Source organism: Salvia hispanica, chromosome 2 (assembly GCF_023119035.1).
Source record: "Salvia hispanica cultivar TCC Black 2014 chromosome 2, UniMelb_Shisp_WGS_1.0, whole genome shotgun sequence".
Classification (NCBI taxonomy): Eukaryota; Viridiplantae; Streptophyta; class Magnoliopsida; order Lamiales; family Lamiaceae; genus Salvia; species Salvia hispanica.
In genome coordinates this window covers 37117468-37137086 of record NC_062966.1, presented here as the reverse complement: position 1 = coordinate 37137086, position 19619 = coordinate 37117468, and the positions used below count along the sequence as shown (strand labels likewise).

Sequence of the window (19619 nt, the reverse complement as noted above, 5' to 3'; positions counted from 1 at the left end):
AATTTGTAGGTATATGATGCAGTCATTTGTTATAAGTGGAAATGCAATTCATGTATGTTATCTATGGAATTGATTACTAAACGTTTCTTAAATGTGTACATATTGATTATGGTAAATTTAATTTTCCTAAATGAGCATAGAAGGCTAATTATGTAAATTTTATAATACTGTATTACTTATTTTTATTTTGAGTACTTGTTTTTTTTAATATGTAAATATTTTGATTTAAATAAAATTATTACAGTAGTACTACTTTTCAACTATTCGGAATTTAAGTAGAATTTGCATTTTCCTATTACTCTTAATTTAAATAAAGATATAAAAAATGATGAATTAAAAAAATAAAGTTGAGACATAATTTAGTTGTTGAGTTGTTGCTAATGCGGCAAATGAAAAGTAGAATTGTAGGAGTATTTGTTATTCATAAACTAAATTGAGCAAAAATTTAAATTTTACAGTTCTTAATTGATTTTCAAAATTACGAAAATCAGCTAGAATGAGATCAAATTTCACAAAATATCTTTAAACGAAAAAACATTACTACTAAAATGTATATGAATATTTACAAGTTGATAGCCATTTAGATACTCTTGAATGGTAAATTTAAAAAAGGTATTTAATTCGTGGGTCAGATGTGGTAAAAAAATTATTCTCGATATTGAAAAGCAGAAGTAAGACGTTTGTTAAATTCTCTAAATTCTGTCCCACATCGACTTAATGATGATCCAATCTAATCTATATAAGTGTGGATAACTCTCCCCCTTATGAGGCCTTTTAAGGGGTGAGTGGCCCATTTCTAATATGGTATCAGAGCGGGCCCAAGTCGATGATAGATTATACTCTTTATCTCTTCTCTTGCCTACCCACGTGATGGAAGTCCGATGTGTCATTCCGGCCCACACGTGAGAGGTCGTTAAATTCTCTAAATTCTGTCCCACATCGACTTGGTGATGATCCAATCTAATCTATATAAGTATGGATAACCCTCCCCCTTATGAGACCTTTTAAGAGGTGAGTAGCTCATTTCTAATAACGTTGTTGCCAATAGATGAAGGACGAAACAGAAGTAAACCATAGCTTAAAGAGTTGGAACGGAGTTACCGTACCATGTGATTTATGACGACTCTCATGAGCCAACGACGAGACCCACCTAAATCTACCTATGCTCTTATAATAGTGAGAGAGATTGAAACAATATTTGAAACATACATAGGTTAAGAAAATTAATATGGCATGGTTAAACAAATGATCAACTATGTTTAAAAAAAAGAAAAAAAATACAACTTGATTTTCCTTTAATAACCAAATATTTAACATTTTATTACATACTCTCTTTGTCCCATTAGAAATAAAACGTTTTCCTTTTTGGTTTATCCCATTACAAAAAAAACGTTTCTATAAATGGTAACAATACTCTCTCTATTTTTTCTTCTCTCTTACTTTACTCTCTCTCCATTAACTCACAAAACAACATTATACAAAATCCTGTGCCGAAAAACAAATGTTGCATATTTAATGGGACGGAGGGAGTATTTAGTTTACAATTTCAACACAAGGTCGAAATGTCCGAGTGTTTAAGGAGACAGACTCGAAATCTGTTGGGCTTCGCCTGCGCAGGTTCGAATCCTTCTGTCGCCGATTTATTTTTATGAAATACTTATATAAATTTATAATTTATCACCTTTGTAATAAAACGAGGAGGGAGAAAGAATAATTTTGGGTAGCAATATGTTTTATAAGGCTTAATTTGGGCCTTCCCAATGACACCGCAGCCCATTATATGCTTATATGGTTTGAATCGGCCCATTATCAACAGCACATAGAATTATTACTATTCCTCATTAAGGAAAAGATATATGAACTGAAATTCATTATTTAAAGTATATGGATCATTGGAATGTATTTGATTTAAAAAGAGGTTTTTTGTAAGATCTCATCAATTTTGAACTTACATCAAGATGAGAAGGTTTCATAGAGTGTGCATAATATAGCATGAGGCTAAGTAATCCTAGATTATTATAAAACATTATGTCTACGTATAATTAAACTTAATTATGAAAATATGAAGTTTACATCTAGTGTTTGAGATGACATGACATATAATTCTTTTTTCTTGAATGGACTAGTATAAAACTCGTGACACATTATTAATTACTATTTGTCCCTTACCAATTAGGAATTGAGGTATGTGGTTTGCCTAAAACAACTAAATTTGACAGCACCTATGTATATTGAGTAGATAGCTATATTCTTTTAATGAATTCTAGGTAAGGTATAAACAACATCAATATAGTCAGATCTAGTAATAGGCTACATACCGATAATTCTTTAATTTATATTGCTGAAACCATCTTATTTTAGAAATGATGAATCAATTAAAAAGTAGATGGGCTTAGAGACCTAGCTTAAAAAAAGACATGACAAACTGGATTGACTTCTATTGTTGCTAGACTATAAGACGAGTAATGTTCTTTGTTGTTCACTTTCTCGTGTCTTGCTACGTCGTTCGTTTGTTTTGTTGATCATGTGTTTGTCTGCAAGTTTGATGTAACTTCTGAGTTACTTGTGATTTGGTTAGGCTTTGTTTTGTTTTGATTATTATTTTTATTTAAAGAGTAGTTGATAGTATTTTGTTTAGGCAAAAATTTGCTCGTGTGGGTTTGAACCATTTTATTTCATCAAAAATTTGTATGTCTCTTCATAATGATTAGAGTTTGCTAATAGGATAATAATTGAGCAAAAAGTGCAACATAACGTTATAACTTATAAGGTTAATCCCAATTCAAAAAATTAACGAATTTCAAACACCGTTAAAGAATTTATGTCTCTTCATAATGATTCGAGTTTGTTATACATTTTTTTTGTTGTAAAGCGAGAAGAAAAAGGTTCCCTTCCTAACTTCCTTGACCCCAAATTTTATGAGTAAACATTAATAATAGGAGTATTTATTTTTCAAAGATAGGGATCCAATGAAAGAGGCCCACGCTCCAATTAATTTAATTTTTGATTAGGACAATTATTTTTGAAAAAAACTAAAGTTCTTGTCTAATCCCACTAAAAAGTTTAGCTAGTAAAAGTATTAACCAAAAGTCGATCTAGCAACAATTATATACCAAATAAATGCGGTCACTTAGGTATAAAGTTTGAGTGTTGGGTCAATTCATTATTTTTATTATATTTTTTTCTCTTTGGATATGATTATTGGTCTTATTATTATAATCCTTTCTACTTTGGTGCGCGCGGTAGACCTAATTTAATCTATAGTAGTAGTATATAATTGAGCTACACATGTTGATATTATAATTTAAACTTTTATATTTGATGAATTTCATTCGAATCCTTCTAATATACTACTAATTATTTATATCTTGAAAACACTATGCATCAAATAATACAACCAACTAATTAATACAATATTGATATCTTCTCAATTAAACATATCGAAATTTATCTTGTCAAGCAAATCATATATTTTGTATTTTAATTATATCATTAATATCCATAAGTATATATAGTGACATACAATATCTATACAATCAGGGGTTGCAAGATTGTATCCGGGATTAAATATATAGTTTGTTTGGTTCATAAGATTCAATTCTACAATTCAATCTTAAATAGATAATCATAAAATGATTAGTCATAACTAATCTCCTATGACTAAAATAATTTCTCAATCAATCTTAAATTATATATTGATATTTTATCTTGAAAATTGAACACCACCTCGCGGGATAAAAATACATGATACTCTGTATTCAAATAGAGAATGCTAGTGCACATTATATAATAATTCTATACCAAACAACTCATATCAAGTAGACAAGTGTAGATGGCCCTAATTAAAAATTTATAAAATAATCTTCCAATCCTTTCACAAATAAATATGCCTTACATATAAAAAGCAACACAGTAGATTACCAACAACTTTTTTTGTACTTATTTAAATATATAAGCTCAACTAGAAAATGACGGCCACCAACATAGAAAAATATAAAGCCAAGCTTTTCTTCAATTTGCTCCAAAGCTAATCTTAATCCATTATGAAAATTCAAAATAATTATGATTTGTTTTTCTTAACTTCTTAAGTAGTCTTAATAATTAAGTAAAAAGGTATTGTTAACTCCCGTTTCTTACGCCGCACATACACGCTTATAGGGTAAAAAGTCTAATTAAGCTTATATTTATAGGGCTAACAAAACATGTGGTTTCACTCTAAATTTATTATGACAAAAGTATATTATCATAAAAGTAAAAAAGTGTTTACATTTTCACACTAATGGCGATTTCTACTAGATTTCAACCTTACATAGTACTCTATCTTTATCAACGAAGTTTCTTTCTTCTTTATCTCAAGTCGAATCTACTCATACAAAATATGAAAAATTGATGTAAAAATTATGATTAAAAAGTACTCTCTCCGTCCCATAGTACATGTCACACTTGAGACTTGGCACGAAATTTTAGGAAGTGTTATTTTGTGTGTTAGATGGAGAGAGAAAATAGTATATTTATATTAATGTGAGAGAGAGCTTTTTCTAGAAAAGGAAATGTGACATCTTTTATGGGACAAACTAAAAAGGAAAGTGTGACATCTACTGTGAGACGGAGGGAGCAGTAAATGTTTGTGCATGTATAATAATATTAACTTGGTTTATGCATGTTTGAGTCCATTGATTTTGATAGTAATATATAATAATAATAATAAAAGAAAATGGGGAATAGTTTTATGGCGCTAGGACGGCACAATGAAGTCCTTTTTTGTTAAAACTAAAAATGGTAGAGATTTAATTTAAATCTAATTCATTTTATTCTCAAAGTCTCACTACTCAATTGACGTGGGATATTACATGAGTGGAAGCTCAACTATGGAGAAGTCACGTTATAAACAAAAAAATACTGTGGAGATAAAGGGCTTGGTCGGTGGACTTATAAACAAATTAAACCCAAGACACTAACACTCGTTATACTCTGCTCAATTTTTTAAAAATATATTCATATGGACGACACGAGTTTTGATATGCAATTAATAAAGTTTGAGAGAGAAAAAGACTGTATAAAGTAGAAGAGAAAAAGAAGAAATTAAATGACAGGTAAATTTTTATAAAAATGAGACTAATTTTAGTGGACGGAACAAATAGTAAAATAAGACGTATACAATATTTCCTCCGTCTACAAATTTTTGGACACAATATTTCCTCCGTTCACGAAAAATGTCTGCCATACATTTATAATGTGATAACTTTGTTGTGAACCAAAATTTCAGAAATAAAACTATTTTACAATTGATATGTATAGATATAAAAGAGGTGCTCACGGGCGCTTCATATGAAATCAAATTATACCATTCTTTCTTAAAATAAAAAGTAGATATAATTTCATTAATTCCTTGTTTCCCCTAGTTAGCGATATTACCAAAAACGTCGTTTCGTATAAAAAATAAATTAAGTGCCCGAAATTCATAATCTTTTATTCAATTATAGAATATTTTGTCATTTATAACAACATAAAGCAATGGTAATTAAGTATCGCTATCAAATGATCCCAAGCTGCTTATCATTATAAAGAAAGAAACAGACAATTATAGATATCCAACCTAATAACCCTAGCTAGCTAAGTAATCCCACCCTCCCTAGAACAACCTAGTTTTCAAATTCATTCCCTAATTAAACAACATTAATTAATTACTCAATTTCTACTTACAAATACAATGTATTATTATTATTAATTATTATGAAAAAAATAGGTGAAAATAGATAATAACAATAGTTAGCTAGTGAGAGTTATAGACTGCCCCAATCTAAGGAAGTCACAACCAATTTGTTTTCTGGCCTGAAAACACTCAGCATCACCTTTCTTTTGTCGGATTATATATTTTTTTAAAATAAAGCTAAAGCAAGAATAATAAAATGGTCATTAATTTCAATGAAAAAAAGGACATACAAAGAGGTGGGGTTAATTAGTTAACCCCACAAGTATAAAATACTCTATTTCATGATAGTGAAATGGTGGTTTTTAATTTCTTCTACTTCCACTTCTGGGAAACCAAACTCAGTTTTGAAAGGTGCACAAAATTAGGAAATAGGACAAAGTTTTGATTATATTTATATCCAATTTAGAGAGAGAGAGAGGAAGAGGTTGTTAAAGACTTGATTTTGATTTTTGGAGAGTTAACAAATGATGGCTGGAAACCCTAATTGGTGGAGCATGAATGGCATGCATCCACAGCTCTCTTCTCAACTCATCTATGGCGCTTCCAATTCCCCGAATAATCCTTCTCCTCCCGATCTTCACCACCCGACCCCGGACTTCCCGGTTAGGTCATGGAGCCAGCTTCTTCTGTAATACTAATAATAACCCTCTCTTTGTTTGGTTTTTTTTTTTTTTTTTTTTTTTTTTTTTTTTAAGCCCTAATTTTGATTCTCATGTGTATACGAAGTGGCGGATTGGGGGCGGGCGAGGAGGAGAGGTTCGGAGCGAGTCTTTTCCAGCAGCAGAAGAAGATTGAGAATTGGGAAGAGCAAGTCTTGAATTTGAACCCTTCTTTTTCAAGAAATGATGTGAAGCCACAGATATATGATCAAGATCAGTTTCAAGCCAATAGCGGCTGGCCACGTCAGCACCCAGTTTCCTCACCAACCTCCTGTGTAACCACCCTGAGCTTCTCCGCGGCCGCGGAGAGGAAGAAGCAGCAGCAGCAGCACAACCAGGAGCATTCATCTGAGGTGAGAAGAGGCTAATTCAATTAATTAAACCCTTTTTTAAAAAATGTAAAAATTTATTGGAGAAAAGAGTAAAGGGAGGGAAAGGTGAAAAATGAGAATCATTTCTTAGGATGATAATTGATGTTTAATAAAGTCTCATTATTACTCTAACGAATTAGGAATTTTTTTTTGAAAAAAAGGTGATTTGATGTGTTCAAATTAACTGGATTAGTAGTAGTAATCTTTTTTCCATTTAATTAATTGTTGAATTTATACTCAATTTGAGAAATTTTGTGTGAATTTTTCTTTGTGAAAAAGTGCAATAGCACGAGTACAGGTGGGGCATCTAAGAAGGCTAGGGTTCAACAGTCTTCAGCCCAACCAGCTTTGAAGGTGAGGAATCTCTCTTTTTCTCTTTTTGATGCCTTCTTTCTATCTATAATAATTTATTTAATTTTTTTTTTTTGCAGTTCTTGAGAATCTTAGACATAAATTTATGGGCTTAACTGCATGAGCATCAATTTATTTATTTTATTACAATAATAAATTAATAATGGCATTGATGCAGGTGAGAAAGGAGAAGTTAGGGGATAGAATAACAGCTCTTCACCAACTTGTTTCTCCATTTGGGAAGGTAAATTTATTTCTCTAAATCTTACCATTTTTACATACATAATCAGTTCAATTGTTGTATTCACTGCTATATTTAACATAATTTTTCCATTTAATTAATTTACGCAACATCTTTTTTCCACATGATTTCAAGAATTATAAGCTGATTAACATAAAAGTCTTTAAAGTAAAACTATTTTATATCATGATTAATCAGTAAAACATCATGTATAGAGAAAAAGGGAGAGAGAGAGAGAGGCTCCTTTTGTTTGCTTTATGATATGAACTGAGCTTGTTTTTTTTTTTTTTTTTTGAGATTAAAGAAAAGTTTCAAAGTGTTGTGGTATGTTTCTCTTTTGCAGACTGACACTGCTTCAGTCTTGTCAGAAGCCATTGGTTACATTAGATTCCTTCAGGGTCAAATTGAGGTAATCTACTCTTTCCTTTCCTCCTGCAAAACCAATTTATTTATATTTTTAAAAATCATATTACTCAATTATTTCATATCCCATATTCAAGAAAAGCATAAAATCCAATTTTCTCTAATTGCTAGGAAATCAAGCACAATTGGTACGAAAATTGATTACCCGACTAGGCCAAAAATCACTGTTAATAGTAGTCGCTACAAATGCATTTTTTTTTTTCGTCTGTCCCTGATTGAAAATCTCTCTAGTAGAGAATTTTCGACGAAGACATTATCTACTCTACTATTGCAATGAATAACTATTCATAACAAGAGAAAAAACCCTAATAAACATACTTATAATCTAACTAGAATTCTTTAGAATCTATCCAAAATATCCAATTTTATTAGTATTATCTATATAAGCCAAAGAAATAGTAATGACTAGTAATTTTGATGTGCAGGCACTAAGCTCCCCATACATGCGCAATGCAGCAGGAAACACAGTACACCACCAACATTCTGTAAATAAGTACCCATATACACATGCGCATTTTCTTACACATTTTCCAATGCACGACCAAGATTTTTTTGCACACTATTGGGAAATGTGACACACATTTTTTTATTAAAAAAACAAGAAAAAATAATTAATTTTATTTTGGCAGCTGGTTCAAGAAAGGAATTCTTTGTTTCCCGAAGAGCCTTCTCAGGTATTTATGCTACCTTTATTGGATCTATCACCTCCTAAAAAGAGGCTTTAATTGGTAAAGTGAATTTGTTAAGCAAAGTGCTTCGTGTAAAGAAAACATGCATTTTTTCTGCTTTATCTCAAAGTAATTAATTTTACTTGTTTTGAATTTTTCTTTGTGTAAAGAAAACATGCATTTTTTCTGCTTTATCTCAAAGTAATTAATTTTACTTGTTTTGAATTTTTCTTTGTGAATTTCGATACCAAGAAAGTGAGATGATGAAAGTTACAAAGATGGGCATTTCATATTTCTTTTATTTTTTATTCACATTATTTATTTGTGTAATGTTTTGTAACAGTTCTTGAATGATAGTATTTCCATGGAAGGAAGAGGAGCTTCTGATCAGGTAAACTTGTCACAGTATTTATTTATTTTTCTTTATTTAGGGGAAAAATAATACTAAACAAACTAAATTTTCTTTTTTTTTCCAAAATGGGGGACCTTAATTATTGGTAGTGTGGTGTTACTTTATTTTCAGATACAGTAGCTAAAGAAACTAAATTTTCAATCAGATCATAAGAGGCAGTTTTGAAACTAACAATTTGCGGAATGATTAATCTTTTGGAAGTAATAGAAAATTATGGATAATTTTCAATAAGAAAGATTTTCATTGTTAAAGATTGTGTAAAATTATGGAGTCTTTCCTTAAAAGTATCAGTTTGTAGGAAATTCATGGAGAGTTCATTACCATTTTTGGAAATTCTGTAACAAATTATCAATTAATTGAACGAATAACTCAGACGCATGCATTTGTGATCATCATCATATGACTAATTAAATTACCATATGCAAGCACATTTTTGCTATACATCTTATGGGTTTTATATACTAGTACTATATATAAAAGACTAATGCGATATGATTTGAATTAGTAATTGTTTTAAATGAAATAGTACTATAAAGCTTCAAAAATGTAAATAAATAAACTAGTGTCAAAACAATTGAAATACTAAACACTAGTGAACAGGATAATGTATTTTTTTTCCATTCGATCAATTGTAATAGTATATGAACTTGGTAACATACTTGATAAAATTTACTAATATACTTTCTCATAAGTTCATACTCTTGCATTTGTGAGTTATACTAAGTATTTAATTTATTTCTCAATTTTGAAAATAGATGTACTAGAAAACAATCACATAGTAGTACTAATTATTTATATTGTCTAAAAATAAACAAAATTAATGTTCAGGATTCACAAGGTCGGTCTGATTTAAGGAGTAGAGGGCTTTGCTTAGTTCCGATTTCATGCACACAACACGTGGGAAATGAGAACGGTGCCGATTACTGGGCTCCGGCTGCGTTCGGGGGCGGCTTTTGATTTTCCGGCTAACTCTGCCGCCGTCTGCCAGCTGTAACATCAGAAGCAGTCATTCTCCAAAAACTAAGGCTGACTGCTTATGATGCTATATGTTTATATTATGTGCATGTAAACTCATCAATAGGGGGAAATTAACAAAAAAATGGATTAAATATGTTTTCGAAATCCTCTCTGTAATTAACCTAAATAATATGCTATTGTATGCATGCATGTTGCTTATTTATGATGTTAGCATTTTAATATATTTCGTGATTTCAATAATATATTTTTCTATCTTTTCATTTGTCGTGTGCACTAGTTTATAGGTTTGTGTTAAAATGACAACCCCTCTTAAAGTACACCGTGACACCACTTATACAACAATATTCTAAACGCTACACAACAATATTACAAACACTACACAACAATCTATAGATTGTTGTATAGTGCGTCGGATATTGCTGGACAAGAAAAATTACTGTATAAGGTGCAGCATATTGCTGGCCGTCTTTTTTGGGGGTCTTTTTTTTTGCCATGTGGCAACTTATTATTCGTCCACATGTACAAATGATTGGCTAGGAATAGTGGTATGATGTTATTTTAAGGGGTGGTGGCACCCTAATATGCCCCCTAGTTTATATATTGTTTCATTTATCGTGCACAAAAAAGTAATAATTCCAACATTTTTAAAACTGTGTTAATCATTTGAAAATTATGTTTCGTGAAAAAACATTACTTCAAAATTTGTTTTTGAAATATATTTGAATTGCCGCATGCATATCTAGTATAATCCATAGCTAAACGTTAAGACTTATCTGATTATTTACTGGTAATAGAATAAAAGGATTTCATATCGACAAATCTTGAGATAATGATTGTTGCACATCAACATTTGTCTGATCTGCTAATTTTCTATTGATAACACAACTATAACTATCATATACAGAGTAAATTTAACAGACCTAATAATGTTTGTATAGTTCTAAATAATAAGTAGTGGCAAAAACAATTGCAATAATTGATTTACACGTTCAATTTCAGAATATAAGATCGAGCACTCATTTTGCAGGAAAAGTGAATACATTACATTTACACGTTTCTATTTAATATTTTTCTCTATATGCAGTGTTCATAAAATAAATGATGATGCCTAACTTTCCGAGTCAACCAACTAAGATTAAAATACCAACGTATATTTATTTAAATTAAAAATATGCAGATGTAAGCACCTTTCCTCCACCACCATCATATACTTCAGATTTAAAATTAATATTTTCTTTAAATAATAAAGATTATAAAATCAAAAAATTAATGTTTTATTTTATTAGCATTCTTCTTAAATTTCGCAATTAACAATGTGACACGCTATATTGAAATGAAATAGTGAAAAATGGAAGACTAACAACTCTCATACTAACAAGATAGTGTATAAATTGAACATATTTATAAAAAAAGATAAATTTTTAAATAAATCACGAAAGATGGTCAAATTGAGGATGTTAATGTGGTGACTGTCGTGCTTAAAATTGACTGCCAAATCATTGTGTATTTCGTTGAAAATAAGACCGATGAGATAATTCTGAAATATACAAACTTTTTGATTTATAAGTTTTTTAAAAATTTGTATGGATCGAAATTTGACATTTTTCGTGAGCATCCCGTCCCGCCTAATTTCTTCTTCACAACGAGACTCTCGTTGGTACGGACACCAACGAGACGGGCGAAAACCATCACACCAATTGCGGAACGAAACACATAAATTATTGGAGTGACAGCAACGACATTGTGAAGTTATACCTTTGTTCCTAACTCATATCTACAAGGATAAAGTATAGAACTATTACATACTTCTTCTAATTTGTCTGCTTTAGGCTCCACCAATATCTGTATACCAACAAAAAAATATTGTAGTGTAACCAAAATTTAGGAATATTTTGTAATACACGTGGGAGCAATACCATCATTGATACATTCGATGAATATGAATTTGGAATAAAAATTTAGTACTATAGTATCTTGTTTGCGTGACATTATATTCGATGTATGCACAAAATGGATATTAACGTATTCCGTTGAAAAATGCTACTATGAAATTAATAACAAGATAAAATTAGAACTATGAGTCTCAATCAATGAATTAATTTGAATTAGTATATGTATTTAAATGGAAGATTTTTTTTGTCTTCGTATTATGAATTTTGTTGTTTACTTTTGATTCACTGACTTCACGACTACATATATTTGAAATATAATGTGTACACGTTTTGTTTGATATCAACCCAAAGCTCAACTTTTGAGACACGATTCCATTCCTAATTAACTTAAACTGAAAAATGAAAATTGTAGAAATGGGATTTTACAATAATAACAACAATGACTAATTTTAATCCGATTTTTTTATCAAATTAAAAGGTCACATTTTAAATTAATTTAGTGAGCAAAAATTGTCAAAAGTGCCAAAATTCTTTTGTACAAATATTATGTTCTAGTTTCATCCACTAACAAGAACCTGCCAAAAATTTTAAACCTTTTTTCTGTCGTAAGTATGACGTCATAAATCCATCACCTACACAATATCATTAAAAATAACTTTAGAATTTCCCTTTTGACAATCCACTTGTTTTCCACTTGCAAAAGGGTATTCTTTTCAATTTATTTTATTTTAAAGTGTACATATGTATATACAGTATTTTAACTAGGTTTAGTTAGTTGGGGTGGGGGATATGTGGCTAAGACAAAGGTCAACACAATCATCAATTCATCAAGTACTAAACTAACATACAAGATGGGCTGTCTGTTTTTGCTTTTCAAAAGGGCTTTAATCTTTCCTCATTTTTATATTTTCAATTTTGGTTGTTTTTGAAAAAGGAGAGAGTGACATCAACGGTTGATTGATTTGGATAAAGGTTAATAATTTTTCACTTTACTTAATTTCTCTTTGGGTTGAGCAACAATTACACCCCAGCCATTGGATAATTGGATTCCAATAATCAACTTTGCTTCCAACAGCCTATTTCCCATTAATCTTTTGTTATTAATTTAGGGGTCCAAATACACTGCATCACTATTGTACTTTAATTGATTATTGATAAAAAAAATTGAAGATAAAAATAATTTTAATTGATGAAAGTAAATGGGAAGCTCTTCCATGAATTTTCATTAAAATTGTGAAATAAGACACCCATGTCAAGATTCTACCATTGGAGTGATATTCTGATAATAAAATTAATACAAATTAAAAAAAAATCAGGATAAAATTGACAAATTGAAAAAATTAAATATATATTAAATGAAATAATTATCAAAGATTAAAGATAAATTTTTAAATTTTTAAATATTGAGATAAAATTGATAAAACTACAACGAAACTTCAATATCTAATTTTAATCGACAAACAATAATTACAAATGAAAAATGTGTTTCGTCTAATATAATGGGTATTCAGCTAGTTTTAGATACGAACATGCCCACTGCTAGCCAATTATAGCCCAAACAAAATACCTTTATATGAATAATAAGAACTTACAGATTTAATGTTTCAACACCACATAACAAATATTTATTTCAGTTGCTGCACTTTTCTAAAATCAAGTTTGCAACAGAATGAAAAGTTCGACACTCTCGAATCATCGAGGAAGCCATTTTCCCCACCATCGAGTAGAAGGTGGCGTCAGAAGCTCAAGCATCGCCTCCTTCTCCTTCGGAGTCAATGGGACTCCTCGGACGAGGTCTAGAGCCATGATATGCACATTATTCTTTCGCCTGTATCTCTTGAATGCCCATATCAACACAGCGCCACCAGTAAGTGTAAGCTGTTTTCAGATTTTGCATAATCGACAACATTAGTGAGGTAACTGGGGAGACGAACGTAAATTACAGAGTGTGCGTCATGCTACTAACCGGTGCCAGCCATATAGCCGCTGTTTGTATATCAAATTTTGGTGTATAAAGCACTGTCTCTCCAAAATCTTCCTCCAGCTTCTTGTAGATCTCTTTGTCATTTTTACCAGACCGAATCTCATCTCGTATTAACTTACACAAACAGAGATGCAAGAGATATCAAAATCAATGTCCACAAACAAATGTATACGCATTACAAAAGCCTAAAGGCTGAACCTTGTCAATTAAATGTGTTCCAAATTTGTCAGTTCCACCAAATTCAAGTCATATATCGAATTACTGTGTTTATCCAAGTGATCCACAAATGACTAAAACTTCTCTTTTAGGGGTAATTCTTCAAATTTGTTTAGATCTAAAACAATAACATGCCCCTCATATGATCCCTATATACATATAAATCGACCAGCTTTAAATTCTAGTCATCCAGTGATTTTTTTACCAACAGGCTTTTACAGAGATGAAGCTCCAGATAAAACATAGTAACAATTTTCCCATCTCACAATAGCATCTTAGAGAAAAAGAAGCAAAAGCATGGTATGCACAGAAAGAATCAAATAACAGGCACCTTGCGGAGGAGAATGGCGATGTCAGCTTGCGAGTCTTCAATAGATTGACTACCACATTCAGTGCACCGCACGTTGTGGCTTATATTTCTGGCCCGTGCTTCAACCACTCGATCCTGTCTCACATCATCCCCATTCTCCATGAAACTTTCACCCCAATGTAACCGCTCTGTGATATGAATAACAAAGAGCACGTGTATTTCAGCTATCACTAAAGCCACCATTCAAAACAATGAAATCTAAAGTAAAGATGCAACCATAACAAAACTTGAGCTATTATGATGTACACACAATCGAGCTGAGGTGAGGACAGAAAAGCCATCTTTCTCGATCTTCTACTACAGCTCCAAGACTAATATTGAAAATCAAGATTTCTCCATTTCCCTAGTTCGTATAAACTTTTTTTCTACCGACTCTTTCACTATTCGAGCTGCTAGCAAGGCTAGGCATCAATATCCACACCAGATAACAAAGGCTAACATATGAAAATTTTCAATTTCTACTTGCAAAGAGTTGAATTTCCAGTTTATTTAATAATGAAAAAAATACAAGTGAGTGTTCAATTCAAATGAAAGCCACTCTAGGTCGAATGCTTCAAAACTGAAACATGAATTTGAAAAAAAAAAAGGTTCTTTTCGATCGAATTCCAGATTCCATACCAAGCTAAACCAGCCAACCAAAATTACCTATACACCTACAAAACATTCTCCAATTTGTCGTTCTTTCACAACAGAAAACCTTATTCCATAACATAAACAATTCCAATTTCCTATTAGGCCATCTCCAACCGATAATGTCTTAGCAAAATCATCAATAGAAATTCCAATAAGTCTAAAGAGATTAAGGCAGAAGATATCATGAAAAACCAAGCGAGTACTCCCCAAAATTGGTGGGGAGAAAGATGGGAAACATAGGCAGATAGAGAATTTGAGTTACAGAAGAATACCTTTGATCTATTCCCAAATTGAAACTGAGAAATTGTGAGCTGAAGAATTAGATTGAGAGGGTTTAAGAATGGGGTTATACCTTTATTCAATGCTTCTCAATTCTAAATCGCGTTTACGGCAACAACGCTTTTTAATGTGTGGAATTAATAAGATTTTTAATTGATTTGTATTTTGCTTTTTATGTGAAACTGAAAAATACATTTGGATAAATAATTTTCTGCTAGAGGTTTTGACTTTTGGTTACATCCCTCATAAACTCAAAATATGAAATATTTTCCATAATTAATTTTGCATTTCATTTCTTCATGCGACGAACTAATGACTTCATTGCCAAAATAATTATTTTTCAAAAATTTATGTGAACATTTCAACCAAATATTTTCTATAAATAGTGTGTTAAACATTCTTGCAATTCTACCATCACATATTCTTTCAATTGCACCTCAACAAGACAAAAAAAAAAAAAAACCATGCCTTGTTACCACATATCCATGTCTACATTTATCATACTCTCTTCTATTTTATTCACTCTGCTTGACATTGACATGCTCAGTTGAATCCTCTGGCGGCATCACCCTCGACTTCTTCCACCGCAACTCGCGCCATTCGCCTTCGTACGACCCTTCCATCACACGTTTCCAACGCCTAAGACACGCGTTCGACCGCTCCGTGTCAAGAAAATCCTGGTTGACGGCGGTCTTGCATTCAACATCCACGAAGGCCTTAGTCGGTCCGATCAGCCGTGTGGGGTACGAGTACCTGATGAAGATCAAGGTTGGGGCGCCCCTTGTCGAGCAGCTAGCCATCACTGACACGGGAAGCGACCTAACATGGATCCAATGCAAGCCCTGCATACACTGCTATAACCAAACTCTCCCACCCTTCGATCCAATTGTCTTACCGCTCGATCTCGTGCGGGTCCCACCATTGCACCGCATCATCCGGATCGTGCGGAAGCAAAAACACCTGCCAATATGAGTTCCACGCCGCAGACGGTTCATACAGCTATGGCGAACTTGCAACGGAAACCCTAACCTTCGACGGAGGAGTGTCCTTCCTAGTGGCGGATCCAGAAATTTCATATTGGGGATGCGATAAATAATTATATTGACTTGAAAATGTAAAATCCAGTTGATCAATTTTTTTTCTTAAGACATTTCATTATATAAACAAAATTTCATATTGGGGATGCGATAAATAATTATATTGACTTGAAAATGTAAAATCCAGTTGATCAATTTTTTCTCTTAAGACATTTCATTATATATAAAAAAAATTTAGTGTTATTAAACAAAATAATAATAATATGATTATATTTAATCAAACATTATTAGAAACTATATGGAGTAATATTTAATCAAACTCTATAAGAAACTAATAGACACATATGCGCCTGAGAGGATTCGAACCCTGGTCGACGCTGAGGAATGATGATGCTTCTACCATTACACTACTTTCATATTTTGGGTACAGTGGTACCCCTTGTTATTAATTGGATCAGCCAGTGGTCCTTCCCTAACATGGCCTTCGGTTGTGGTCGCGAGAACGGCTACCCTATAAGCGTCAGTACCGCGCCAGGGATCGTTGGCCTTGGGGCCGGCTCGACGTCCATCATAAACCAGCTAAAAAAGTCCATAGGCGGCAAGTTCTCTTATTGCTTGGCTTTGCGAGACTCCAATGCCACTAGCAAGATCAGCTTTGGCAACAGCGCTGTCGTGGCCGGGCCTAAAGTCGTCTCAACACCATTACTAAGGAACTCGGAAGACACATTCCACTACCTCATACCGGAAGGACTCAGCGTTGGGAGAGAGAGGGTCTACCGCGTGGATGTGGGCTCCTCCGATGAGGGAAACGCCATCATCGACTCAGCGACGACACTGTCGTTCGTCCCTGATGAGATGTACAACAGGGTGGAGGCGGCACTAAAGGACGCAATCAAGGGAGAGCGCGTAGAGGATCCGCAAAAGGAGTTCGGGTTGTGCTATAAGAAGGGGGTGGGTTCAGGTCACCACCACCTATCACAGCTCATTTCAAGAATGCAGACTTGGTTTTGGAACAAGAGAGTATTTTTTTGGAGGTGGAGAAAGGGATTGTTTGTTTCACACTGATGCCGTCGCATCTTGAGGATTTTGCTATCTTTGGAATCTGCATCAGATGGATTACCAGATTGGGTTTGATCTTGAAAAGAGCCAGTCAACTTTCTGCCTAGAGATTGCTCCAACTCACAATGATCAAAATACTATGGTTTATCATGCTCAATCAAGTGCTTCTAGTGTATGTTTCACTAATTGTTGTGGTTTTACTAATACTAGTGTCTACTCCCGTGCGATGCACGGTTCAATTAATTTTATAAAAACTAATTTCATATATCACTTTTTTATTACTTGAATTTGAAAATTAAAAAAAACTAAACTTCCAAAACTTAACATATAATACAAAATATTTACAGCAGACATATATATATAGATACTGCATATGTATTTGTTCTAAACTTTTCATCCTATTTTTTTCTCTTCTAGAATTCTCTACTTTTTTCTTATATATTCTATTTATTCCTAAATATTTCTACTATAAAATATCTTCAATTTTTAATTAAAAAAATTATACTTATTGTTTATTTGAACACATTCCGTGCAATGGACATACTAAAATAAGAAGACGATGAAGTGTAGCTCAGTTGATAAAACGTTTTTTCTCAATCCAATAGGTTAGGATTTCAAGACATCATGAGAATCAATAGAGAATCATCATTGTCAAATGTAGATTAAGTATGTTTCCAAAAGCATAAAAATTTTAAGATAGTTTTTCTCTCAAATGTATGCTACCACTTCTAAGTTATAAAGATTGCATCATTCGCCGTACCTCCGCCCGACCTCGGCTACCTCACCGTCTTACCGTCAACTGCTCGCTGCTCCACCGCTATACATTGTCGCATTGCCGCTCGCCTGCCTCGCCAGATCTCCTTCTGCATTGCCTTGTTGTTCGCCTGCTTAGCCGGGCTAGCTGTAGTGTGATACGGCAGTTATTGATTTTCTTCGATTCAAGTATTCTAATTTTATTTTTTCTATTCAAAATGATTTTGTTTATGGTCTAGATATAGTTTCTGCTCATTTTTATGTGGTATTTCTATAGATTTTAAACTTACTGTGTTAATCCTAACGCTATGCACGACATAATTATTTTCGTTCTATTATTTTAACATTGTGAATAAACTAAATAAAATAATAAACATTATTATATAAAATAAAAAATAAAAAATATATATACTAACATTGAATTAAATAATTATAAACATAAAATTAATTAAATTTTAAATTAAATGAAACTGAATTTTGTTTAGTTACAACACTTATGTCCCTACAACAAAGAACAATATCATCCTTAACAATATACATTCTTCAATACTAAAATACTGTCGATATGAAATTATAAAATACTCCATTTAATATACAACTAAAAAATAATAGGACGACAATGATATCTCTATTAAAAGATAAATAAAATGGTGAACTTAACATTAGAACAATAATAGAATAGTTGGTAAGATATAAAAAAAAATATTTGTAAACAATATTAACAATACAATAATAAGAGTAGCCAAATAAAGAAAAAGAAATAGCAAAATACAAACCCAACCAAACGCACACCATCAAAGCACCACAGCTTCTCTCCCCTACTTATTTCTCCCGCAATTTACTGTTGAGTTTACCTTAGCTTTATTTTCCTCTTTAATCTCCAAATTGATGATTTATGCATGTGTGCGAAAATAATGTGATATTTTATGTTATTCGTCTTCTTTGCTTCATTTTGCCATTTCGTTGACTTTTGGTGTATTCTTTGCATGAAAACTATGGAAGTGACGAAGTTGACGACGAATGTGTAATGCTGTAGGTTCAAAATATTATAGCTAGTCAACAACTTATGTGATTTCTTTATTTGTAAAAAAAAAATATTGTAGCCTAGACGGAAAACTAAAACAAATTAACATGAAGAATATACTTAGATATGAACTAATATAACTAAAATAGAATGATCTTCAAAATAGGATTTAAAAGTGCTATTTGCTTTTTACCATCTTTTGTACAACTCTCTTTGCACTACCTCCAACTCACATCTTCGGCTCTTCGTCTTTCACACTCTCACATGACACCTGTTCCGCCTCATTTACGGTTTCCACAATGATAGAACATGTATTTATAGACAAAGATCACCAACAATTTCTAAAACCTTTCAAATGCGGCTATACATCACAAAAATGAAAGAACATTTATCTAGCTAATAAATAGTAATTAAAACAAATATTAATTTATGATATAAATAAAAAACGTTAGAAATCATTGGTATGATCATATTAAATTCATACTCTAAAATTTATCTAGCTAATAAATAGTAATTAAAACAAATATTAATTTATGATATAAATAAAAAACGTTAG

The 19619-nt window shown here is 32.0% G+C and overlaps 3 protein-coding genes across 5 annotated transcripts; 2 read left to right on the top strand and 1 right to left on the bottom strand.

Moving 5' to 3' along the window:
- Positions 1 to 6013: 6013 nt before the first annotated feature.
- LOC125204363 (transcription factor bHLH68-like) lies at positions 6014 to 10076 on the top strand. 3 transcript variants are annotated; one of them, XM_048103012.1, is made up of 9 exons: positions 6014 to 6341; positions 6440 to 6725; positions 7023 to 7097; positions 7273 to 7338; positions 7679 to 7744; positions 8184 to 8251; positions 8388 to 8432; positions 8770 to 8817; positions 9667 to 9760. In XM_048103012.1, exons 1-8 carry the CDS (start codon positions 6178 to 6180, stop codon positions 8774 to 8776), a joined length of 777 nt encoding a protein of 258 aa, XP_047958969.1. In that variant the 5' UTR covers positions 6014 to 6177; the 3' UTR covers positions 8777 to 8817; positions 9667 to 9760. The 3 variants fall into 3 exon arrangements, with proteins under 3 accessions (XP_047958969.1, XP_047958968.1, XP_047958966.1); XM_048103011.1 differs by having other exon boundaries at positions 6016 to 6341; positions 8184 to 8225; positions 9667 to 10076; XM_048103009.1 differs by having other exon boundaries at positions 6017 to 6341; positions 8184 to 8243; positions 9667 to 10076.
- A 3179-nt stretch (positions 10077 to 13255) lies between these two features.
- On the bottom strand, positions 13256 to 14540 carry LOC125207735 (cytochrome c-type biogenesis CcmH-like mitochondrial protein). Its single transcript, XM_048107202.1, has 3 exons — positions 14240 to 14540; positions 13675 to 13806; positions 13256 to 13586 (listed from the first exon to the last, which is right to left on the bottom strand). Exons 1-3 carry the CDS (start codon positions 14459 to 14461, stop codon positions 13401 to 13403), a joined length of 540 nt encoding a protein of 179 aa, XP_047963159.1. The 5' UTR covers positions 14462 to 14540; the 3' UTR covers positions 13256 to 13400.
- Positions 14541 to 15654: 1114 nt separating this feature from the next.
- LOC125206917 (aspartic proteinase CDR1-like) lies at positions 15655 to 18198 on the top strand. Its single transcript, XM_048106130.1, has 5 exons — positions 15655 to 15661; positions 15738 to 16140; positions 16686 to 17247; positions 17339 to 17458; positions 18028 to 18198. Exons 1-5 carry the CDS (start codon positions 15655 to 15657, stop codon positions 18196 to 18198), a joined length of 1263 nt encoding a protein of 420 aa, XP_047962087.1.
- Positions 18199 to 19619: the final 1421 nt, after the last annotated feature.